A 27,752-nucleotide genomic window follows, 5' to 3' on the forward strand; every position below is an offset into this window, starting at 1 on the left:
GAAAAGCGTTATACATCGATAATTATTCTGTACTTATGTATGCAACCATACTCTCACTGTAAATGGTCTGCGTGCTGGACCGATTTTGGTGAATTATATTACCTCTCCTTTTAAGTTTATCACTTGTGTTAGGAGTGGCGACGACAATAATCCAAGGGGTCAGGATCGATCCTATGACATTTTACATCGCAAGGCCCGTAAATGCTATTGACTCTTCGTAATGATATTACATTTTTTTACCAACAATTCTAAAATTATTAAAGTCACAGTGTAAAAAACATCCTAATTAAATCTCGTGTGAAGTTTGTCTCTATACAAATATTATAATTATATTATTTTGTATTTATTTGTGGACATAGTGACGTGTGACTTTTATTTAATATTTATAATTATAAATCATCAATTCACCTATTACTCAGAGAGTTCATCTATAAAAAGATTCAACTTACCTATTTGATGACAAAAGCAATATCTAATACTATTTTCTCTCGTAATATACTCGAATTCTTAATATATATCCTGTTACTACAAATATTTAATCCAAAATAAAGTTTTTTTTTTCACGGTATCGTTAAGCGTACTAAAACCTTTGAAATTTTAATCTAACATATCCTATACGCTACAAACCTTGGAAACTGAGATGTTGTGTTTGTCTTGTAGCTTTACTCACTCACCCTTTAAACTGAAACACAACAATACTAAGTAATATTGCTTGGTGCTAAAGCATACGATAAGTGGGTGGTACCAGACGGGGTTGCACAAAGTGGTACGAATTAAAGTGAAACGACACTAAATGAAATAATTTAAAAAACTCCCTTTTTAGTTCTAGCTAGTATTGTTTTGATGACGTATGAATGGTTGAAGCAGTTCATCAATTATATTTTTACTAGCTGTGACCGCGACTTCGTGCGCGTTTGAATTTAATAAAAAGCGTGACTTTATTATTATTTTACATATAATTTTAAAATAAAAGTAGCCTAAGTTACTCCTTATTATATCAGCTATCTGACAGTGAAAGTCCCGTCAAAATCGGTCCAGCCGTTCCAGAGATTAAGCCGAAACAAACAGACAGACAAAAATTGTAAAAAATGTTATTTTGGTCTATGTACCGTGTATACATATGCATTTAGTAAAACTCGGTTATTTTAATATTGCAAAAAGACACTCAAATTTTATTATATGTATAGATACATATATAAATGACTCCGTTAGAATTTTATCATATTTTAAAAACTATTTATTATTATTATGAAATAAAACATTTTCAACACTTCACCTGATCTTTATTATCACAAATAAAATTACAAAATAAATATAATTCGATCAAAATGTACAGTGTATTATTGTCTAACCGTATAGAGTAAAATTTTTTATCAATAAAAAAGTTTTAACGTATTCAGAATTGTTTATGCAAAATAATATTATTAATTTATTATTTACTATCTATGTCTTATATAAACTTAAAATATAAATTAACAGAAATATATTTATTTCATTTATAAATAAAATTATTCTATTTAAATGTCTCAATTTTGGTATATTCTTCTCATCCAGTCAAACGTCCAATCACGTGTTACGGTAGTGGTTACGAGTATCAATAAAAAAAAACCTACTAATCTATGTTTAACCATTTGCATGTATGTCAAATTGAATTAGTGCAAATCACATACTCATGCGCACATATTTTACTTTTTTACTTTAATGTAACTTTCAAGCAATTTTTTAAAGCTTACTTTTATGATCATGTGAATAAGAAATTATTTAATTGATTTTATTTATGACAAAAAATATAATTAAAAGTTCTTATAGTACATATCGTAGTTTGTGATTTTCTATAACTATTCTTTGAACATTCATACAATAAAAAGTTATTTAATTAATAAAATAGAGTTACATGTTTAGTTATGGAGAAATTGGCGTTTAAACGTACCGACTGGAACGCTAATTTCAGGTCTTTGATAGAATTTATCGATTTGAGAACGGAAAATTAGAGAGATTATGCAGACTTACATTATTAAATGTTAATATTTCTATAATTCTTTATTACATTTCGTAGCACTGACATTTTCATTCGATATATTCTTCCGTCTGTTATAACTCTGTCTGTAGAAATGTAGAAATAGAATTAGGAAGAACGCGGTATTGGTACCAATGAAAGTCGCTACCCCACTTGACGGCGGGCATTCCGAGTTTCGAACAGCTGCGATGTAGTGTATTATAATGCATACGAACTGTACCTGAAAAGGAAAACAAATATTAATTTAAAAAAAAGCCTGCATTCTTGATACACGTTTAAGTATAAAATAAGTATGATAAATATTTTTTTTATGTGGATATATATAATGGATTAAAAAACTGCTAGATATTATCCCAAGCCCGCTACGTTTATTAAAAACAGAGAGAGGTTGCCAAAGATGTTTATTTTATAAACTGAATTGTAATCAGAAACTTAAAAGCAAAAAACTCAGTTGTGTATGTCCAAATTCCAACTCATAGTCTCCATTAACAACCAACACGTACGTGTTATTTCGGTTACGTAACGAGGAATTATTTTAAATTAAACGCTGAATAAGTTTAAAATATATGTTAATGTAATATATAATACATTTAATTGACTAACATATAATTAACATACTATAACGATGTTACTGTAGTATATTGTTTCAAGCAAATTAGAAACAACGAAATCAATCAATCAAAGAAAAAACCAACTGAATATATACATTTGTAGTTAATTAATTCGAATGATTAATTAAACAGGCAGACAGTTTAAGAGTCCTTGATTTAAAGGTTAAACAAACAATGGAGATAACACTGGACAATAGCTGGGGATCAAATTTATTGTTTTGTAATCAGATAAAAATATTGGGACATTGTTCTGAAACGGAATAGAAATAAAATAATAATTAAACGTGTACCTAAGTCGAGGTAGGTTTGTTAACAGTCCACAAATTGATAATCAAAATAAAATATTTATTCATATGATAAATAGTTATAACATAAGTCACCGTCAATATTACAACGATAGTATTAATATTAAAATATAAATACCACCTTTATACTAAATAATCTATCCATATTAATAGTCTTATTGTTATTAATAATTCATAAGAAATATATTAAAATTAATAAATTTAAGCGTAATTAAAGAGTTTCTTCTGGGTGGAAGCCGAATATGCCAAACTGATGGTACCTAATATTTTATGTCCTAATCTTGTTTGATTTGAGATTTAAATGTTCTCGTAAGGTACAACAAGCAGCATAAGTAAATCGTATTAATTTCAACGCCAGTGCGAGTATCGCATTCAATAATCCGTGATGAGAAAACTGGTACTTACCAACTGAAATTTCGTCATGTATTTCTTCCAAAAGATGTATTTGGCAACTCTCGGTCCCAAAGCGGATAGACCATAGTAAGTATACATGAACACGTGAACCAAGGAATTGAGGAATCCGATGAAGAATAATGTGTCCGAAGGCCAGTATTTCAAATAGGCCCAGGTTCCAATCATCATTATGGAGTGGTGGTAGAGATGGAGGAAGGTGATCTGGTTATCCTTTTTACGAAGGACAAAGAATACTGTGTCTAAAAGTTCCGAAACTTTGGCCGCGAAATACAACCAAATACTAAAGAGAATCTGAAACATAATATTAAATGTAAATTTTCTTTTAATGAATTAGATAACTTTTAATGCAAATGATATGTGTGGGAGCGTCTTATAATATTCTTCCTTATAATTTTAAGCCTTTGTTTTAAATGATTACAGGTTTATTATATTAAAACTAATAGGTCCTAATACGTAAACTCCTACAAACTTTTTTAAAATATTCTATTACAAATTAAATCGTTTGTAGAATTCATTTACAATAAACTAGTATGCATAGATAATACGAATACATTACACTCACAAGAGCCGAGAAGGCCCTGTGGTTGGAACGCGTACATCTTAACCTATAATTGCGGGTTCAAGCCCAGGCAATTTATTTCCAGTTCGGTGGTGAAGGAAACCATTATGCCATGTATCTGATTTCAACAAAATTCCGCCACATGGGCATCCACCAACCGGCATTAGAGCAGTGTGGTGGAACATGCTCTTAACCTTCTCCACAAAGGGAGAGGAGGCCTCTTAGCCCAGCAGTGGAAAATTTACAGGCTGTTACTATTATGTTATTATAAATTCACTTTAAGCCTTATTCTGTACTGTTGAATTATTAATTCGTCGTCATATCGTTACAATTATTATTTAATGTTAATTATTATTTAAGAGAGAAAATAACCAAATGTAATTTACCTCGTTCCGTTCGGACTCTTGGTTTATGAAACAAGTCTTCGGCACTAGCCCGTGTTGTAATAAGTGTCTAAAATACTAAAAATTAAAATAAAATTACATTAGATATATTTGTAATAATATTTGTCGTTATTTGTGTCTGATGTGCAGCAAAGTATTTCATAATGTTGATGGTCAAATTAATATATATTTGTTTAACAAATGGGCCGGCTGATGGTAAGTGATCTACATTCTTTACATAGCCAATGCACCACCAATCTTAAGAACTAAGATGTTATGTGCCTTGTGCTTGAAATTCAAACAAGGAGACGGAGTGGTTGTTGAATATCTATCGAGTGAGTGGAAAACCAGACAAGCTTGCACAAAGCCTAACCGTCAATAAAATCAAGTCATCAATTAATATTTAGCAGTTTTTTTTTAAATAATTAAATGTCATATGTATATTACATTTTTATATTTAAAAAAAAGTTACACTGCTACTCGTAACTGTTTACTTAGATTGTTCAGATTATTTTAAAATTTCCAGTAATTATAAATTTGTCATAAATTTTATATGTATGTAATAAATATATCTTGCTTACCTTTTGAACTAAATATATGGAATAAGCTACTTGGATTGCGTTGTATAGCAGCAGTACTGTTGTCAATTTATAGGGTTCTCTCTTTACCATTAAAGCTGGTCCAATCTTCAGTACGTATAATAAATAAACTGCTAAAATCACCATCACCGGTCCAGGCGTTGACATGAGCGGTAGAAAATCCGTTTCTTCATCTAAAGACAAAAGAAAAACATATTTAACTGTATGTTTGTATGTATGTAATGTTAATATTGTTAATATTGATGAGATCAAACGCATAAGCTGTACAATGGCACATATTAAATGTGCTTTGATTGATATTGACGCTATGCTGTAGATGTGTGGGACATTTAAAGCCTGTTACATTAAATCTGATCGGACGGTTGTCTCTCTGCTTGAGGTGAAGGCTTAGAAGTCATTTCATTACACTGCACGTGTAAAATTTGATTGAAAGATACATACATCTGTATTTTTCACCCTTTGTAAATATCTTTATAATAAAAAAATAAAGCTCAGTGGTGCTGATTGCCCTTGTACTTGCAAGTGTCGGTATTGTATTAGCCACTGGGTCACCTCGGCTACAAAGTCAGACTGTCGTTGGCTTTCTACAAGCACTTTTGAATCATCGATGGATTCATTACTGAGCATTCCACGCTGACAAAAAGAACTGGTAACGCGTAGTACCGACTACTTACGTAAAGTAATTACTTTCTCTTCAATTAAATAACACCTTTACATTTATAATGTACTCGCGACTCATCCCAGCTTCGTACGGGTGTAATTTATTAATAAAAAAGTGATCATATAAATATACATTTTTTATACACTATAATATTCGAGAATAATGTGGCTTTTTATCATTAAAAAAAATATAATTGGTTCATTAACATAAAAATAAAAAAAACAAATGTTAGTTCTTTTTAATGTATACGAGTAGATAAAAATCGAATAATGATTTTTAAATTGAGATATTGTATTATACATAAAATTTAAATTACATAATTAATGACAAAATTTAAAGTATTTACAGTATTGCTTTTAATGAATTGTCGCATGTAAGAGAATTCATTAAAGTTTATCTATGCTCGCTAATGAGAAGAAGCAATATTTACATTTTTTGCTAACAGATATCCCGTACGACTTGCACGCTAACTATTGTATGTATCTTAATGTGTACTGCCTTCATGTAAGTGACAAAATAAATTGCATGAAGATTTAACTTAAGTAGATAAACGATGACCTTACCTAGCCTAGCCATTAAATACATAATACAAAATGTAATTTATGTTGTACGTCATACCAAGTTCTAATTAACATGTTTAATCAAAATACATATTTTTCGCTTACGAAAAAGAACATTTACATATATAATATATAGTAGGTAACATAACAGAAATAATGAATCTTTCGTTTTATACTTTGGAATTCGAAGTTTCCGGTTAATTTGAATAATGTTTGTACCTTAAAAATAGTATAATTTTAAATTAAAACTAAGACTGTTTTTTTGGTATAAAAGTGTTGACAATCGAGTGAGCGACATGTTTTTAATAGAATTTTAATTATCTAAATAATTTAATACATTGTTTGTGCAAACCTGTTTGTGTAGGTCCACTACACCAATCATCCTCTGATCTGACTACCATCACATATTGTACCACCAAACAGCTGTCCTTATTATTGTAGTGTTGTAGTTTGAAGGGTTACTATAACTACATACGTAAACCTCACAAGAGACATGACATACATGCATTTTAGGCGCATTGGCGATGTAAAGAATCAGTTCGAATACCTATTTTAAATAGAAAAATAGCTACGTATAGTTATGATGGAAACCATATTTGAGAACCGGAAGGCCCAGTGGTAAGAGCCCAAACCCATGAATTTTCATGTGAATAATTAAAATTTGTGTCTATAATTCATCTCGTGCTCGGCGGTGACGCAAAAATCGCGAGGAAACCTGCATGTGTCGTTGGTTTTCTCATAAAGTTAAAGTTTTATGAGATGATATTAATTAAAAAAAAATTACACATGCACATTTCATCTCAATGATCGTTTTTGGTTTTAAAAAACTATATTTAAAGTAGGTTCACATACGGAGTTCTTAATTTAAATAATTATATACTCATATAATTATCTGTTGTTTCAGACAATACGATACTGATAGCCGTGGGATTTTTTATTTAATTATCTGTGGAAATTTATCCTTTTTTATTTCGCTTGCGATCAAGCGTGAATGATTTAGAGGAAATATGATAAATTCTTATTAAAGGAAGGACGACGATTGAGGATTTTTTATGTGGCCCATAGACTGCAATAAATATTAATTTATTAAAACTTTCCTTTTATGTGTTGCCAACGATGAAAAATAAGAGTCACTATTTATTGTACCTATAATTACTGCATTTCAATCTGTACAGTGAAATAGATCAATGACAAATGTTTGGCAGTAGAATAAGAGATATATTAACCACAACAGTCAATATAAAAAAAGTAAGTTTTATTTAAAAATAGAAAAGTAAATTAAGATAAGGGGCTTATAACTAGCAGTGGTATCTCCCAGACAATCTCGTTTGTAGTCTAATTAGACATATGGAGGGGTAGTGAAAGTATAGAATATCTATATCATTTATAATTAATTACACATTTGATAAATATATTTCAATTTCCGGGATAAAGACAAGGTATATATCAAGTACAAGTAAGATGTTGTTAATATGTTCGAACTAACTTAGTGAGGTCATGATTGATATACATATGTTCCAAATTTTATAGTTAAAATTTTGCACATATATAAATATAATATTATGAATAATAATATATAATAATAATAGAAATGTTTGATGCTCTTTCACGGCCAGACCATTAAATCGAATTCGATGAAATTTGGAATAAGGAAATTTTACACAATAAGAAAGGACATTTTTATGCGAGACGCCTGTCGAAATACTCCAAGTATATTATTATAAATAATGGACTTTGTTGCAACGGACTGACAGACTGTAACACATCGATATATATCGTCATGATAATTGCCATACATTTGAGCACAGAGAATATTTTAGCGCCAGTCGGATCCGAAAGATGCAATGCAAACCAAGCTAGATCAAAATAAGCCTGAAGTTTGTGCAATTTATCACCATGCAACTATAAAACATTAGTTATCCTCAAACAAAACATTAAAAAACAAAAAGTAAATGTGTTTGTTCATTTGTATTTGTTAAGGAATTGTGTTTCTATTAAAGTATTGTTTAATGCGACTTTTAAAAAGCACTTCTAAGATATTTACACTCTAATAACACTTGTAAATAGCAATTTTCTAACACTACAAATATTTAAAATCAGCTTAATTCAATATTTACTTATGATAATGGTATTGCGTTGATTTTTCATACAAACATTTATTATTTGTCTCATTTTCTGAACTGTGTACAGTTGGTCTTACCGGCCTTGACGGTGTCACCGGTTTGGGGGGTAAAATATTGACTCTCAACCGAGAGAAGGGGGTGAACGTGAAGACTCAGTGATACGAATGTCCTCATAGCTGAGCTTCTGCGAGAATGCACTTTGTCTTTGTACGTTGTCAATCAAAAGGCTTGTGTACACCGTCTGACATGTTTTAATTGATGTACATAACGGTCTCGTTCATGCTAAGCGAGTATTGGCCTTTATAAAGGTTGTTATCTGGCCCTGGTTATGTTAGTTTATAATACATTTTGTGCCAAGTTTTTGATCGCCTCAGTAATTCTTATAGAAAAACCTCTTTGCGTCATATTAAACTGTGGTTATCCTTTCACATAGATAGATATGGCCATGAATGCGTGAATGAAAAACTAACTATTAATTTAATAGAATTAAATAATAATAATACTTGCTTAATTATACTTCAAATTAAAAGACAGCAGTACAAAGTATTGCTGTTTGTGAAAGGATAACACGTTGAACGTAAACATAGCCAGGGGCTTAGACAATGTCCTACCATAACTTATTCGTAGAATGCCTAATAGACATTTTCTAGACTTTTTTACTGATTGCTAAAACAATTTGTACGTACACAGACTCCTGCCTATGCCTTCGTCTGACAAGGTTTGCTAGTATTATATATTGGTTGGGTTACTTAGATAGAACTGTACACTGAAATACGATATAGAAGACACATTTTACATACATACATTAACAGCCGGTAAATTTCCCACTGCTGGGCTAAGGCTTCCTCTCCTTTTGAGGTGAAGGCTTGGAGCAATTATTATTGGTATTCCACCATGCTGCTCTAATGCGGGTTGGTGGATACACACGTGTCAGAATATAGTTGAAATTAGACACATGCAGGTTTCCTCATGATGTTTTCCTTCACCGCCGAGCACGAGATGATTAAACACAAATTAAGCACATGAAAATTAAGTGCTTGCCTGGGTTTGAACCTTTGAAATAATCAGTTAAGATGCACACGTTCTAACCACTGGGTCATCCCGTCTCCATATACAAGACACGGGTATGTCAAAACAACTCAAATGCAGAAGCATACGCCATTATGTCATAAAATTCGTTTCATATAATTATAGTTGTAATAAGGAAATAATTTCTCATAATTTTCTATAGGAATCATTAAACCGTAAATTGTATGTGATCATAAAAACGACAATGTTGTTTTCAACCGTAATACTAAACAAAGTGTGAAACTCAAACAGTGTTGGAATAATCATGACTTGATACGTTATTGGTATATATCACAAAGTGATACGAAATACGTTCATACGTATCTGTTTATATATTCGTATGTAGATATGGATATGAATCGTTATAAGTTATTTTTAAACGTAGGTATGAAACATACCCAGTTCCTAATTCTAAAATAAATAATTATATTACACGGTATGCTAAATTATTATTCGTAGTCATTTCCTCCTTTGAAGAAAACCAAATTGTGAGACGACCAAAAGTTTACACTATTGTAATTTATATATGTTATTTATATCCTACTAGTATTGTAAATGTTAATGTTTGGACGGATTTACTTAAAATGTTTTATATCATAGCCTTTTATGTCTGCTATAAACTAGTTGTTTCCACCAACCCGCATTGGAGCAGCGTGGTGGAATATGCTTTACAGGCTGCAAATGCAAAATTTAACTTTTGATTTTATTATATAAGAGAGTAACAGAGAATAATTAAAAATAGATTGCACTAAGCTTATTACCACAAAACCTCCTTTACAAACAAATTTTGTTGAACTGCTGACAAGACGTCATACAAAGAAAAAAATAAAACTAACGTGACTCATTAGACGTGATAAAAGTGACACCTTTTGGTGCGACAACAGGTGGAATAATAGGGCAGTGGAGATAGGTCGATTGGTGCAGGCATGAGACATATTTCCTGAAGATATATGTGAATATCCTACAGCGGAATAAGGAAAGGCTGTGATAAGAATATATTCCAAGGAGAATTAGTGTAACTTTCCGAACGTCATACGTCAAACTAACAGATTGCTTTTTTTAATTCACTTTTGGCGGGAGACAGCACTACGGTTAGGCGTATCTCTGTTATACTGTTTATTTTTTTTAATAATATTAGCAAACCAGAAATTATGAAGGTATTTTGTTATTAACTATTATTATGTTATATTCTTGTAATTATTTTCTTTAAAGTAATTTTGTTTCGGTCGTAAAAATATAAATTACTAGCGAAACAAAATTACTCAAAGAACTCCACTGAAGAAGACTCCTCTGTCAAACTTCCGGTCAATCGGATCAGTTCAAATGTAACTAACGATGTATTTTGTATACATTATATAGCTGTTGTAGGTCCATTATAATAGAGGACATATTTATTTATAACATAGCTAAGCTAATATTAAAAGTAAAGTTAAAGTAACAATCTATAAACGGTGGGTCATTCGATTGTTGGGCTAAGCAATATATTTTACTTTATGTCATATGATTCATAACGTAAAGTAACGCTGCACATAAATTAACCTTGAAATTTATCTGTCATTGTCAACATATCACAAAAAAAGACGTTCATGTTAAATACGTTGATTTCACAAACGCACATTGCGAATATTTTAATGACTAATGTATAATGACGTCACAAAATTCATCCTCATATTTTTGATTATACACAAATTCCTTCACTCGTTTTCATTCACCGTCTGATTTATAAACGTTTCTTAAATCGAGATGGATTTAATAAACTATATGTGTAAGAAAGCCATATTTTTAGTTAAAAGTAAAGTAACGTCATATATTGCCATTGTATGAGATTACTGGCGATACATATTCTTTTAATCACAACATTTTAGTTGCAATGTATAATATCGAAGTTCAAACAGCGTGTTCGTTTTCATTGAACGATGCAAGACGTTACATAACCAAGGTAAAGCTGATAATAAAATAGTTCTGTAATCTTATCACGATTTTAATTTAAAAAAAAAGGAATATTCAATTTTACTTACATTGGCTCTTACTCAAGTCCCAAACTGGAAATCGTATTCCAACATCCGCAGACATTATGAATGCAACAGTGAGATGATCTTCTGCAAAAACAAAACACAATTTCAACACTGAAATAAATCACAATCACACATACTGATAATCGTATACGTAAATACGGCCATACGTGTAAAACACTCCGAGTACTTTAATATTTCACTACAAATCAAAATATTTAGATATAAATAACGAAATTAAGGTTGCAACAGCGATTGCACTTACAATGCGAAAAATGACACGTTTCTGCGTTGATATTAGGAAGTTATTTCTTTAATAGCACTTTTAACGAACTAATTATATAATATAGATTAATTAATGATTCCTATATTTATTAATGAATTGTTTCGAAATAATTATTAGTAAGTTTAGATTTTTTTGTAACGAAATATAATATATTTTTTTTATAAAACTTTGTATCAATAAAATATAAAATTAATAAATGCTATAAAGTTTTTAAGACCATGAAATTGTTGTACGTAGATATATTTTATTTGTGGTCAGATTTTATTAACTATATTTTTTTTATTACCCTATATAGCTCTTGCGTAGTGTATAACTGTAAGACAAATAGAGGGTAACATTATAAAAAATATGACACTATTGTCATGACGTCTATAAAATACTATAGGTAGGTTAAAATACCTACAGTAATATAAATACCAACAGTACCTATTGTCAGTATTTTATATTTTAACTAATATTATTATTAGCTGTCATAATCGTTTACGATTAGTAGAAATAAAATAAGTAGGTACTTAACATCAAAATTACAGTGACAGTTGTAATGACCCAAGAATGTTAAACGATGATTGTGGGTTCAAACCCACAAGCACCACTGATATTTCATGTGCTAAATTTATTTCAGAGGGAGACACATCGTCGATAAAACTTGCACGTGTCGAATGAAAATCACAATTTTATCGACCAATCTGCGTTGGAGCAGCGTGGTGGAACAGGCTCCAAAACTTAATCATTTAAGTATATAATATAAATTTCTCAGTAGTGAGAAATATACATGCTACTTGCTTGCACCGTGGTGTCCTCTTTATTATCATCAACTACAGTTCATATGTTTAATAAATTGGATACCTATTTTGAATGCCTCTTTGGTCTAGTGGCTGATAAAAGGCCGCAGATTTTTTTATGATATACGTACGGGCATACGATATACGGGCGTACTAGCATATGGGCCACCTGATGGTAAGTGGTCACCATTGAATTTTGCATAATTAGTGGTTTCATTGAATTAGGGACAAAATAAAAAAAAATACAATTTAAGTAATGACTTTAATTTATTACGTTTTTAATTATTTAAAAATAACTATTCTAACGTTGATCTTTTGTTGAGTAACTAGAGTCACATACCCAGTTTTTTTTAAATCTTTTGTTTCTTAATATATGTAAATTATATTGAAAAGAGCATCAACACTGTTGTAGTTTTAATCTTGATTGTTTTTTAATCTAACCAGTGTCTAAAAGGCTAAACGTACATTGGTCACCGGTTGTCGGCTGCAATCGACCAATGACAATGACCGTTGAGGTTAATGTCAAATCAGCGATTGAGAAATTAGAAGCTAAACTATTTAAAAAAAATCAATCGTTGTTTTCGCAAGTTGGTGTTACACAAGTCATATCGTCTACCATAAGAGAACGACCTCCGTGGTCGAGTAGTGTGTACAACGGTTTTCATGGCTACGCTACTCCGAGGTCCCGGGTTCAATTCCCGGCCGAGTCGATGTAGAAAAAGTTTATTAATTTTCTATGTTGTCTTGGGTCTGAGTGTATGTGATACCGTCGTTACTTCTAATTTGCGAAAACACAAGTACTTTAGCTACTTACATTGGGATCAGGGTAATGTATGTGATGCTGTCCAATAATATAAGTCCCAATACATGTATTAGATGGTTGATCATTAGACTGTTGTACCGGTGGTCGTGGCGAAAATCTAATATTACAGAGAAGCGTAATAAATATCGTAGAGAGCCGAGATGGTCAATGGATAGGACGCACGCATATTAACCGATGATTACGGTTACTCCAGGTCAGCAGCACTGATTCTTAACCGAAAATTGATTTTCATGTGCTTAATTTGTGTTTATAATTCATCTCGTGCTCGGCGGTTAAGAAAAACATCGCGAGGAAACCTGCATGAATCTAAATTCGAAGAAATTCTGCCACATAAGACATGTGCTGAAAGGGAGAGGAGGCCTAGCCCAGCAGTTTGAAATTTAAAGGCTGTTACTGTGTGTAATAAATATTGTTACGCATACTACGCTGTATAGCTTTTACAGACAATGGAAGACATAATTTTTATTTAGCCTTTGAATTTAAGCAGTTTTTCGCGTTACGAAAGATTTTGACTTAATTACGAATATACTTATATTTGACATTTAAATAATTATAATGTCATTAAAAAAACTGGGAATTTAATTATCTATTGTATATAATAGTTTTTGATTAAAACGTTTAAATGTAACTTATACAAACAAACTTTATTTATTTAATATATATGTATTATTTACTTATTGATTGTCAAATTAAACTACCACAAGAAAATTCCTAAGAAGTAATTGCCATCGATTTTCAAAATAGAAAATATCTAAGTTTAATGTCTAATTGATAAACGATGTACTCCTCAATTGTACATTAACACACTCACACATTAACACAACACATGTTGGATACAAACGTTCCTTTATGTATATTTTATTCGATGTATTTTCAACGGTTTTTGTTGTATCATTTAAAATATCATGGTAAAATTGTATACAATGCCCCATAAAAAAGTTATGTACTGACTATGCAATCTAACGACTAACACGAGAAGTTGGATTGTTAGTTTGTTTGTCATAAAATCATTAATATTTTTCCGAACATACATAGCATTACAGAATATGTATTAAGAAAGACTAATTAATATTATAATTTAATGTCTTAAAATTTTAAAATTAAGCGAGTCCAGATTTTAGTTAGTCTTATCTAAATTAAATCATTTATATCTAAACACTGTCTACAAGTTTGAGCAATAATTTAATACTTAAGCGTTATTGTTTTAAACTAAAAATTACAAGTTATTACCTCGAAAATGTTAAGTGACTTATAATTACATATAATTATAATTGCGAACATTAGTTATCAGAATAATAATTATTATATATTAATCAATTATGTGATATTTGAAAGCGTGCTGTTGCTACTTGATAAGTGGATTTGAATCGCCAATGGAACGAGAAGACTATTAGTACTTTTTTCGACATACGGGTAGTGACAACTGATACTTAGCTATGATAATTAATATATTGAACGCATCTGTTATTTATTATTTAATTAAACACATATAAACACCCCTACATTTACACACACACGCGTGTACTCATCCCTAAACTAGTTTATAATATTTTAACTAAAATGTTAGTAATTAAAACATATATAAAGCCGTGGCTCGTAACACAATTAAAGACACAAATTTATTCCAATCCTGTAATCTATCTAAGAGGACAGTTTCGCACTGAGTTAGTGTAGTCCTACCCTTGTTTAAATGAATTGATAGATTTTCTTTTGTTTATTTTATTAACTATATTACTATTACATAATATTGATATGTAAGAATAAATGAAATATCAATAACGCAATGGTTTAAGAGTCACCTAGCGATGTTAATAGTCGCAGGTTCAATCCTACCCACTATTGTCTTCCCTCGTATCAAAAGCTTTAAACTTAATTGGAGCGATAAATAAGAATATTAGTAGTTCTTTACAAAAGCCTAGGTTATGGAATAGTCAATTGTACCTGAGTATCGAGTACAGACACAGAGCTAGTCTGAAGGCTATGCGGTAAGCGTTTTATTCATGATGATTATGTTAGCAAATACATGCAAATATACAAATGCAAATTAATACAAATAATGGGAACAGTTACTGCGAATTTGTCTCGGGAAGTTGTTAACTGTTTGTCAAAAGATGAGCCGTTTTCACGTACGACGTAATTTTTTTATTAATGTTTAACTCAAATATGTAGACTGATTTGGATGGATTGATTTTTTTATGAAGATAGATACCTAATTAGTTTTATAACGCTACGCGTATGCCGGTTGCCCACGAGATGAATTACAAGCAGAAATTAAGGAGATAAAAATCAATTTTCGGTTAAGATTCATTCAGATAGTGAATTTGGCATTTCAGCTTCTCTAAATAAAGTACTCGGTTGCATATAACAAATGCCTACGGTATTGAGAATACCATATATCTCAGCTCAAATAAAGGAACTAAAACCCTATAGTAAATAAGGAGTAAATCACCATGATAAACACACACATCGATATCACGTATTACGGAAAACTTTTTTTTTTCCAAAGATAAGATAGATTTTATTCTCAATTGGGTAAAGATTTTATGGTGTACTGTGTATTTGCAGTCGTTGTTATAAAGAATTAATGCTATGAAAACATTTAACCTTAAGTTAGATTTGTCTATTGATCTATACAAAATTAAAAAATATTATATGGCAAAAATTATTAAAAGCAAAATAAAAAAAAATAAACTTACTTTTTCTGTAAACGGTACGGCTTTATCGATTCAAATATATTTTAGAACTGGCACAATAAAAAAAAATCACTGAGCCACATTAAAAAAAAATTAACTTTAACATTAAAAGTGTGCGCTCAGAAGCAATACTTAAATATTTATGATCGATTGTGGTTAATTCTGACGGTTTTATTTACAAGAGCTGTACACTTAAAAAAAAATCAGGGATTTTACAATTCTCAGATTTTCATGTGAGTATAATTATGTTAATATCTGATAATAACGTTATTATGTGATATTCACTTCTTTGCTTTAAGTCATTGTGTAAACGGAAAAGCCTCTTGCAAATTGTGTTAAACAAAATATAAATATATCGTAATAAAAGTTAAATATATCAATCTAATATGTATTAGCGATATAAATATATATATTTTAAGAATATTTTTTTATCAAACTAAATAAAAAATATTTGTAATGATATCCAACACATTTAAATATGGTAGTGTAGTCTTCGTAATATGATGTTGTTTAATTAAAATAAATTGAATGAATATTTCGAAGACTATTCAAAGAAATTAAATCAAAGTAAAGTAAAGTAAATATTTAAATCAAGTAAGTCACATTGTCACTAATCATATCATCTTTTTTTACATTAAATACATTACATAAATAGCCTGTAAATGTCCCACTGCTGGGCTAAGGCCTCCTATCCCTTTGAGAAGGTTTGGAGCATATATTGAGCCGAGATGGCCCAGAATGAGCCAAGATGGCCCAGTGGTTGGAACGCTTGCATCTTAACTGATGATTTCGGGTTCAAACCCAGGCAAGCACCACTGAATTCCATGAGCTTAATTTGTGTTGATAATTCATCTCGTGCTCGGCGGTGAAGGAAAACATCGTGAGGAAACCTGCATGTGTCTAATTTCAACGAAATTCGGCCACATGTGTATTCCACCGACCCGCATTGGGGCAGCGTGGTGGAATATGCTCCAAACTTTCTCCTCATATCATCTACTTATTGGAATTTAAAATTGACTGTCTGATATACAATCCAGATATAGATATAGATAAAGAGGTAGTCCCTCGACTAAAGAAACGATAGATAGATATTTTTTTAATTATTTTTTTTATTTTAGGGAAACGAACAATAAGAGGACACTTATGGCATAATATTATACGATATTGCATACATCAGCTTTCACATACAAGGTTCCATTGATACTAATTACACAATTATTAAAATTAGGCATAGACAAACATGCATAAAATCAAAAAGGTAACATTGTACAATTATGAATAAAATTAAATACATATATAAAAGAAACAAAATTAAAATTATAAAAAATTAATTACAGTCAAAATATTTATATAAATTGATACATAAATTTATCTTATTTAATTTATTTTTAAAATAATACATTCGAATAAAATACCAATATCTAAATATACTTTATTATAATTTTGGCAGCTACGGTATAAGAAAATGTTATTAGTAATTTTATTTTTACAAATCGGCACATTAAATAATAATTGTTTGAAAGATAATATGGCTAGAAAGAAAGTTACTTGTGAGATGACGTCAGACAGAGAAGTATGGAAGAAGACATGCTGCGCCGACCCGAAATAAAATTCGGATAAGGCAGGAGGCTGATGATGATATCCAAAGCTTAAATCGATGGATCTAACAGGATAATTTTTTGCACAGGAATTTCTTATGGAATGTAGGCAATACTAACAAAAGTTCAAATATATCTCCTAAGGCAGTTAAATGAGGATTGAGAGATTGTATGGAAATTTATCATTCTTAAAGTTAGAAATATAGAATTTGGTCTTTAGGCTAAGTAGTGCGATTCTATAAGAATTCACTGAGTATCTCAATCTTGACATGTTGACAACTAACTCACGTTCGTGTTCTGCGGTGAGTTTCGACATTGTTTTAGCAGATTACCTCTACTGTTGTATGAAAAAAATACGGCATTTATAGCGTCTCTAAAATTTCATCCCTTAGATGGGTGAGGATTTGGATATTTTTTTATGGAAGGTATATAATTTTTTGAGATTCATAAGGTATGAAAGTTTGAATGTCTGTTCATTATTCTTCAAATTTAAATTTGGAATTTAATATTTTGAAAGTATTAATATGTAAGTATATTGTTATTACTATACAATCATGAAAACTAAAATCTTTTTTATTACTAACAGTATTTAAAACGATATATTTACCATGTTTTTTTATTTTTATTTGGTGGAGCTCGATATGTCGACATTATCTACGAATGTTTTGTTCACGAGACTGACGTTTGCGGGTAAATGTTGACGGTATTAGAAGTGTCCATATCCGACTACCTCCTTGCTCGTACTTTGCTGCGATGAATGAATGATACAAAATGGGATAATAAACGAAGGTCCGACTTAAAAACTTAAATACAAATTATTGTAACGGACTATACTATACTATTTACATATAAACGTAAGAATGAATTATTGTTATTTTAATACTTTTTTTTTAAACATAACATCTGTCGCAGCGCCACCTACCGGGTACAATATAAGCCGTCCGTAGACCCAATTAAGCACATATTAAAGTTTAATCAAAATTGGTCGAGTTGTTTTGGAGAGTTTACATACATACATATATAGAAACATAAAAACATACATACAGATAAATTCATTAGATTGCATAGTAAATGTATACATATGCATGGAATAATAAAGGATAATAAAAGGAATTACATTATATCAAACATACTTTTTTTCATACATTTTGGTGAAATCGTTCGTGTATTTAAGGATACGTTCGTGTATTGGCGAAGAAGAAAACATATTCAAAAGAGTCCAAACATCAACCTCTTTAAAGTAAAAGAGCACTTTCTCTCACTACTTTCATAAATTTGACAAATTTACTATTATCTTTTATTTTATTTTTTATTTTTACTGTAGATATATTTATAATATTTGTGTATTTAGATGTAGTATAAGAATAATTTTTTAGTATATATGTATTTATTATATTATAGATATTTATGTAAGCGTAATACATATTATATTAAAATTATTTTATATTATATATATTATATTATATTAAAATTGTTTCTTTTATATAATATTATTAAGAGTATCTAATGTTGCACTATTTATACCTGCTACATAACACTATCTCTTACTGTTGGGTTGGCTGGAAGAAATTTCTTTTAGAAAGAAATAAGCCCGCCATTGTAAACAATAATTTCATGAGTAAAATTACTTTGAAAAATTTCTCAGTTCAATAAAGAGTATTAATAATAATAAAGAAAAATGCGTGCCACTTTTTGAAGAAAAATCTGAGCGCCAGCTTTTTTTCCATACAAAATTCTAGAGATTTCAGGTTACCTCGCGCCGAATGTCATACTCATTGCGGCGCATATATAGGGGCATGATGCTTGGCATCTCATTTCAATTTGGACGCGATGAGCAATGCACTCACCGCACCGAGCGCGTGCAATAATGCATATCAAATTACATAATTAGAAATGATACTAGGCGGTGCAGCTGTGCGGGTGATACTGCGATGCTGCTAGCTATGGTAGATTATTCTGAAAAATGGGAGTGGTGCACATCCGTGTGTCGGTGTAGTGCGTATATAGAGAATGTGCCTTGTGCACTTTACCTATAAATAATAAAAAATATTATTACAAATGACGGTATGGCGGCCTTCATATGAATGAGTGTTCGCAATGAGACATCATGTTTATAATATAAAAGCGATAGGTCGGGGTTTACCTCGAATAAAATATAATAATGAAATCAATATGATATAGAAACGGTTCGATGGTAGCCGTCTTGCGATAATATCTAATTACAAATAAGTATGTACTGGGCGATACATACTGATAGTAGAGGGTTACCTCGACAAGTATTCATTATGAAATTTAAATCAAGTATATAAACAAATAGCAATAAGGCTATAAATAATGACTGAACTTCTTTCAATAATATTTAATTTGTTTAAAATAACTAAACATATTGCTAGTCAACTTTGTCTTCCATGTTGCAGATTCTTGTGAACCGTAAGCGAAGCAAGTTGTAGCGATATTATATTGTAAAACTGTGACAATCGACGTATGCAAGTTCCTATAGCAGTTGAAATCAAAACTCTTCTTGTAAAACTGTGTCGATAGACGGACGCAAGTTCGTATAGCGGTCGAAATCAACACTCTTCTTGTAAAGCTGTGTCGATAGACGGACGCAAGTTCTAATAGCGATCGAAATCAACACTCTTCATGTAAAACTGTGTCGATAGAAGGACGCAAGTTCGTAACGCGGTCGTTCTAAAATTCTACAAATATTATCAGTAAACAGATTCAAGTTTGGTATAACTGTTTGGTACGATCACGACGACAACGATCTATATGTTTTAAGATTTTTATTGTTGAATAACAAAACATTTATTATTTGTACTATGGACATGCAAAATGTTTCGACGCGTGGTATGAGGCTGTGTGGCTCGACCGAGAGTCGCTGCATTAGTGTCCCTCATGGCGATGTCGTCTTGAATTTGCTTAGGTGATGCAGTTGCGAGGTTTGAGGTTACTGTATAACGTCTTCGGCGATATGGTAGTGTCCCTCCTTCTGTTACCAATGAGGCTGCCTACGTGAGATAGTTTTGAGGTTTGAGATTACTGTATAACGTCTTTGTCAATATGGTAATGTCCCTATATGGTACTGACTCATGGCTGGCTGACGGTACGATGTCGTTATTGATGTTTCTCATCAATCAGTAGTACCAGCTTCACGACCGAATTTTGCAGGGCATTGCAGAGGCTGTAATAATGCTGAAGTGATACGTTCATGCAGTGAAGGACCCAAATAATGGATTTCATCCAGGCTGGCAACACTATATATGGCGCACTAATCGCTTTATACGAGAAGTGTCGTTTGTAGCAAAATTCTCGTCCTTTTAGGGACGCCTCCTTAGCTCAGTGCTAAGGATATAAGATACATTGTAGTAGGTTACCTAGTTTAGTAATAAGGCTGCGTATATCTCTTTGAAATATGGTAGTCATGTGCAAATAATGATCTGAGTTCTAAGCTGGTTTAGGTAAGCGACTTTCGGGTATGTGCCTGTTGTAGGCTAGAGTAAAGTATATCCACTGTAGAGTTATATATTTAAGTAAAACATAATACGCGAAGCGTATATAAGGTTTATAAGCTAGTATAAAAAACGTTCGATTTAGTTATAAGTCTTAGATATAAGTCCTAGTTATAAGAAGAATACGCAACGTTTATGATATATATTCATACTTTATAACCAACTACGGTAAAAAATATAACAAACTATGTTAAATCCACTTACATGATTCCTACGCGGTAATCTTTGGGTTTGGGAATTACATAATACATATTAAATAACGACACTCAGCGACAGTGGATATAGGAATGAAAAATGTTTGCTTGCATTAGGCCGCCTGGCGGTCGTGCACTTGAACTGGTATGAGAAACAGTGATTTAATGCTATGATAATCCAGGGTTTAACTTATTGGCTACAGATTTCCTCAGCTTAGACTAATTGACTATTTATAGGACATTGATCCTATTTTATAATAATTGTTGTAGCATTGGCAACTTTATAAACATCACAGTTATGACTGTGAAACCCACTGGACTACGGTCTAGTTTATTGTCTTATTTATAAGTCTAATAGTCTTTTATACACCTCAGCTACGGCTGTGATACCTGATGGACGTTAGTTCCAGTTCATATATTATTTAACAAAGTGTTGACACACTATAAAATTGCTCTTCCCATGCTCAAGGAAGGATCGCCGATCTATTGTTGGAATCTACAGTTGATGTTGGGTACGGGGCCAATTCAACCTCCTCCCATTTTTATATTTTTCTAAAACAATTAAATATATAAAGATGGGTAGGAGCGACATCCTTCATCTACTCGAAAGAGGTGTTAAAAGAAATGGGACCGGTATCGTATACATTTGATTATTATTACTCAAATTAATTAAACAAAATATTGAGATTACAAACGTATTTAAAAGATAAACCTGGTTTTATTTGACTCCTCTATAGTCGATTGAACGTATGATCTCTGACGCTTTAAAAGAACAAGGCTATTACACAAAATCAACGTTATCTGAATCCTAACTAACTAGACAAACCACGAACCAAACCGATATTTAAATATTAGAAATATAAACGTAAACTTTTTTTTTTATTACAGGTTAAGAATAGAATGAGGATAAGAATCTGAAATAGAATAAAATAAATGTCAGTCTCATTTAGCTATACGATCTTAATTAAGCATTTGAAGGATTTCCTATCGTTATGTCATAACCGGATGCTTCATCTGATTTTATCAAATATATATAATCTAATTAATCCTTTATGTGTTCAACATGAATCAATACTGAAATGTCTATAGTATATTGTTGAAACTCGTAATTCTCAGATTTTCATCTAAGTATATTTGTATAACTTTAGAAACATCCGTTTTAATGTGGTATTCATCTATTTACTTAAGCTGTCATCGTACAATTGGAAAAGCCTAGAATTGTAAATCGTCGCTTGTTTAATTTTGCCGGTTAGATCGCTAAAAAGTTGAATAAAGTATCGTGTTCTATTATTAAATAGTGAGTAACCCAGTGTAATGACAGACACAAAAGGATATCTAAGGTGCCGTATTGATGACGTAAGAAGTGATTTATATTCATTGAAGTCTCTATTGGTGTAAGGCAACACATATAAATCTTTCGAAAGCTATCACTTTTTATCGTTTTAAAGTTAAAAAAAAAATAAAATACATAAGAACAGGATGTCTATACATATATAGCCTGTAAATTTCCCACTGCTTGGCTAAGGCCGAAAGCTATCACTTTTTATCGCTTTAAAGTTAAAAAAAAAATAAAATACATAAGAACAGGATGTCTATACATATATAGCCTGTAAATTTCCCACTGCTTGGCTAAGGCCTCCCTCTTTGAGGATAAGGTTAGGAGTATATCCCATCACGCTGCTCCAATGTGGATGCGGATCCATCGCATAATGCGAGGCATAAACTACAGCCTCTGATTTTACAAACTTCTATTTTATAACACCCATTAAATTTAATGTGCTTGCTGTGACTCATGTTGATGTTCTTGAGTTGAGCTTATTACTACTCTGCCAGTCCTACGCCAGCAAGTGTGACATACATGGGCTGAAGTTAGCAACTGAAATTAAAAAAAATGTAACACTTGTATTTAAAGAAAGTAATCAAAATATTAAACTAATATTTTTTTTATGACACCCATTTAGGCTATATATAAATTTATATTGAGCAACACATTTGCTCAATAATCTGATATTAAAATCAGGAAAGGTTGAGAATTTTAAAGTGTTACAGTCTTAATTAGTATAATACAAGATTTTAAGTTAACATGGTTATTTTTATTACTATCAGTATTTAAAACGGGATATTTATCATGTTTTTTATTTTTATTTGGTGGAGTTCGATATTTCGACATTATCAACGAATGTCTTGTTCACGAGACTCAACTCGTAGACATAATATTAAATATTGTTAGAATAGGATATTTATAGTAACAATTGTCTTCTGAATCACTAGTTTTATTTTGTAATACTAATATAACAATAAATATAAGTAACCAGCTTTAATTAATATAATAATATTAATTTCATAGATTATTAAAATATTACTTACCTCAGATTCATGTGGAGAGTTTGACGTGTGTGTGATCTTGTTCTTGAGAGATTTACCACGGCAGATACAGACATGTCCATGACTAACAATTGGCGTTGTTTATTTATTAGCACGTTCGCGTATTTGATTCCAGGATGTAGTCCAGCAATAATCGCCGACCAAACTATCAGGCGACACTCGTACCTAATAACAAATTGATATAAAAAGTAACTAAAAAAATATATTTTTTCCCTATAGTGTGAAATTTCTTATTAAATAAGTATTTTTAGTGACCAAGAACTTTATTTACCTGCTGTGGTCGAACTCGTTGCTGTGTAATATTACTTTATTCAACAATTTCCAACAAATATATTCGCATATTAGTGATATTTAGTTTTCAAATCACATTTTACACAACGCAAATGTCGCCTTGAATCAACTGCTGAGGGCTGGTAACTTGGTGTGGAGTGAATGTTGCGGTCGTCGTACTTAGCCGAAACAGAGGCCAAATTAGAGTTAGGGTCAACGTGATTGGGGTGAATTAAATAACTCGTGAGAAAACAAACACTTTTTTAAAACAAAAAAAAAAACAGGTTGTTGGAATGGAATGAGAAACAGTTTTGCTTATAATACTGTTTATTACAATTGTGGGTCTTTAATTAGTTTACAGTATATTCAATTTATTTACAGTGGTTAATTCGTTATATAACTAAAAAATTATGCCAGCTAGGCTCAGCGTGGATCACTTGGAATAAAAGGATCGTTTGAAAAATGAAGTATGATATAAAAGAATTTATCTGATTTAAAAGGCGCCACTGACGATTAAATTACTATATTTATAATAATTGAGTACACCGTTCGCCAGGTCGGTGCAAACTAAGTTTGTATATAAAAAAATAAATAGGGTACATCACCAAATATCCAGATACACGTGGATTATGCTAATTCCTAAGGGAACAGGCATGCCATCCTTGGAGTAGCACCAGCTGGTACAGGACACACACACAAGTATCCAATATTTTTTTAAAAAGTTAAAATTATAAATTTATTTTTTAATATAACAACACAATGATAAAAATATCAAAATACAAGCGTGAGATCGTTGGCCGTTGCGATATTTCAAAATATGATTTGAAGTCTGTCTGATATTCAGTGTTACTACATTTAATAAAATAATTTAATATGCGATTCGATTCAAATTATATGATAATTGGGTATATTCGAGTTAAATAGTAATTGCTAGCCTGGAACTTAAAATCTATATGAAATATGTTTTTTTCTTTTACTTAAAATGTGTATTTGTTTGTAAAAGAAAATAATGATTATTATTTATAAAATAATTTTATTTTCTTCGAATATATCAATAATATTTGCTTAAAACAAGCAAATCGATTATTATTGATTTTGGTTACATGAATTATTACACGACGTCAATGGAGAAATAAAATCAATGCGGATATAATGATAAAAATGTAACGAATATCAAATACGTCACCATTTTTTCTTGCCGATTTTGATTTAATTTAAGCAAAGTTACTAATTAACAACACAACTCAATGTTTGTTTTCCATTTTTCATTACTCTTTTTTTAATTTAATATATTGCAAACTTTATACGCCAACTAAATGCCAGAATAAATGCCTTTCGGGCCAGAAATGGGCATTCTCCTTTTGGTAAAACGAAGTTTGTGGAGTTTTGGACCAAATTGGCTATGGCAGATAAACATACAGACATACAAGTGATTCCATAAGAATCCCCTTTTTTTCATTGGGACCTGCGAAACCCTAAATGCCAACATAAAAATAGGAAACTCTGATTATAAATATTTATAATGTAAGACGCGAAAAGACGTTACTGAAAATAGAATTTATTCGACCTCTTGCCATATTTCCTGTTTTCGGGCGAATACGAATACGCACGACTTAGATTATAATATTTGTTTACAAAAGAACATATTTTAATATAGTGGATTTTGCAAGTTGAACATTTATTTATAGTAAGTATTTGGTTTATTATTTTTTGTATTGATTTATTAATTGTGCAATGTAATTGTACATTGAATTATAAATGACTACTGTATATTTTATCACATGAATAAGAAAAATGATTACTCGTTTATGTAGTGACAAGTTGCACACCTCTAGAGAGCAGGCTTCAGCGTGCTCGGGGAAATAACAATCGCACTAAGAATCAGCGCAAAGTGATAGCTAAGCTACCCCGCTTTGTCTATCACGTGACAGTCCCAGATGCTCAATCCTACCCCCTCTAAAACACAATGGTTGTGCAGAATATGACATTTTTACCCCAGGGTGTAATGGTAGAGAATCCTTCACTGGGCTTCTAAGCTCAGGACTTATATCTCGTGAGTGGTCCCAGGCATTCTACCCAGATGTTTCAGACGTCGGTGCAGAATAGATCAATGATATGGTGCTTCAGGGAATGAAAATTTTTATGATGTATTCTGCAATGTCCATCAGAGGTATATCCCAGAATTGATTTGGCTGCTTCTGCACAACAGCGTTACGTCAAAGGTGAGAAAGCTACCAAGTCGTATTGTTGCATCGGTATCTTGATATATCGACGTCCGCAAGAACAAACGGTTATCTACAAAATCATTACGTTGCAAGAGAGCGTTATTAACGAAAAAGTCTAATAATTTTCGGCGGTACTAAGAAAATGGTATAATCAAATTTATGTAAATTTTTAGTCAAACGAAGCAACTGCCATATATCCGCTAATAAGTAAATCTTATATAAGGCTTCATATAAAAATACATCATATACGATTCTAAATAATTAAATTCTACATCGCTGATGTATTTCTAAAAAACGAGAAACCATGTTTGATTATCAATATTTACTTAAATTCGAGACAACTCAAACAGTTGTCTCAAATTACTTTGTATTTCAATGTAACAGCAGTACACTTTGAGTACTTGCGTGCAAAATACACCTGCGACAATTAAAAGTCATAAATGAAGCATTATGTTAATAATATTCAATACTGTAAAAAAATATGTTAAGGAAAAACAATAAATAAGAAAATGTAAGCTATTTCTTTCTATAATTAACAAAAAAATAATACAAACTCAAACAAGCTTTTATCAAAAAAAGCAACTAAAGCAGTAGGATTTAAATAAATAAGTCTTTATAAGAATAAAAAAAAATAAACAAAATAACGGTATTTATTTAGATCTAATATGTAAAAATTACAATAAAGTAGGCAAAAGTGTTCACATTGTTTTCCTACGTTTTAGTTATAACTATTTTTAGAACCATAATTATTCAACAACGACTTACACGCACTATTACTCGATTAATCTTAACTTTTTGGAAATAACTTATTTAATAATACCACAATATATTTTTTTAATGCACTCTTATCTTAGTATAATAATCGATATAATCAACTGTCGGATAATTAATAATTATAAATAGTTTTAAAAACTAAAAAACACGCTTTTAGCACGCACTAAAAATTACAAATGTAGCATTTTGTCCAAAAATAATAGCTTAAAAAACTAAAAAACACGGTTTTAGTTTTAGGTACCCTTTCATTTAATACCCATATCATGGGGGTGCATTTCAAATAGCCAATCCGCCATGTTGGATTTAAGTCACGTGACTATTTTTTTCGTATTCCTGACAGCAAACCCTTTCATTTGTTATTCATATTACAAGCAACCAGTCCGCCATCTTGGGGAGGCCATATTGGATACGTAATGACGTTTCTTAGCTAATTGTATATTGTCATCAGAATTCAGAGCGTGTGCAAAAATTCATCCTATTAGAAGACCGGGAAGTGGGTCAAATTAAGATACCAAGATTTTCTTACATAGTTACAAGTGAAGCTAATATAAGCGTGTTAAAAACCAGCCCCTTTCGTCTGAAACCACTATTTCTGAGGTAGTATATAATAATATGACTAAAGATAATTATTTCTTGAAAAAAATTAAAATGATAGAATAAATAATTTTAAGTTATGTAAAAAAGTACTTTTCCTAAAAAATGCTGTTGACTTTGTGTTCTTGCGGCCGTCGATATATGCGATATATCATCTTTGCCACTTTTATTATTATAGGATTTATTTTACTCATCATACGGGAATGTTGTAATTAATTCCGGAATAATTAATTTATTTTCAATTGTTAAATCGAATAATTAACAGCGATTCCAATTATAGACGCCGGCGATTCATTCGCGTGAC

General features: G+C 31.1%; 1 protein-coding gene across 2 annotated transcripts; it reads right to left on the reverse strand.

The window, feature by feature from the left end:
• Nucleotides 1–1,345: 1,345 nt before the first annotated feature.
• LOC125064180 (elongation of very long chain fatty acids protein-like) lies at nt 1,346–16,026 on the reverse strand. 2 transcript variants are annotated; one of them, XM_047671099.1, is made up of 6 exons: nt 15,900–16,026; nt 11,319–11,399; nt 4,871–5,061; nt 4,293–4,367; nt 3,339–3,638; nt 1,346–2,237 (listed from the first exon to the last, which is right to left on the reverse strand). In XM_047671099.1, the coding sequence occupies exons 2-6, from the start codon at nt 11,371–11,373 to the stop codon at nt 2,031–2,033; spliced, it is 828 nt and encodes a 275-aa protein (XP_047527055.1). In that variant the 5' UTR covers nt 11,374–11,399; nt 15,900–16,026; the 3' UTR covers nt 1,346–2,030. The 2 variants fall into 2 exon arrangements, with proteins under 2 accessions (XP_047527055.1, XP_047527056.1); XM_047671100.1 differs by lacking the exon at nt 15,900–16,026 and adding an exon at nt 11,483–11,550.
• Nucleotides 16,027–27,752: the final 11,726 nt, after the last annotated feature.

The sequence above is a fragment of the Vanessa atalanta genome, chromosome 5 (genome assembly GCF_905147765.1).
Source record: "Vanessa atalanta chromosome 5, ilVanAtal1.2, whole genome shotgun sequence".
NCBI lineage: Eukaryota > Metazoa > Arthropoda > Insecta > Lepidoptera > Nymphalidae > Vanessa > Vanessa atalanta.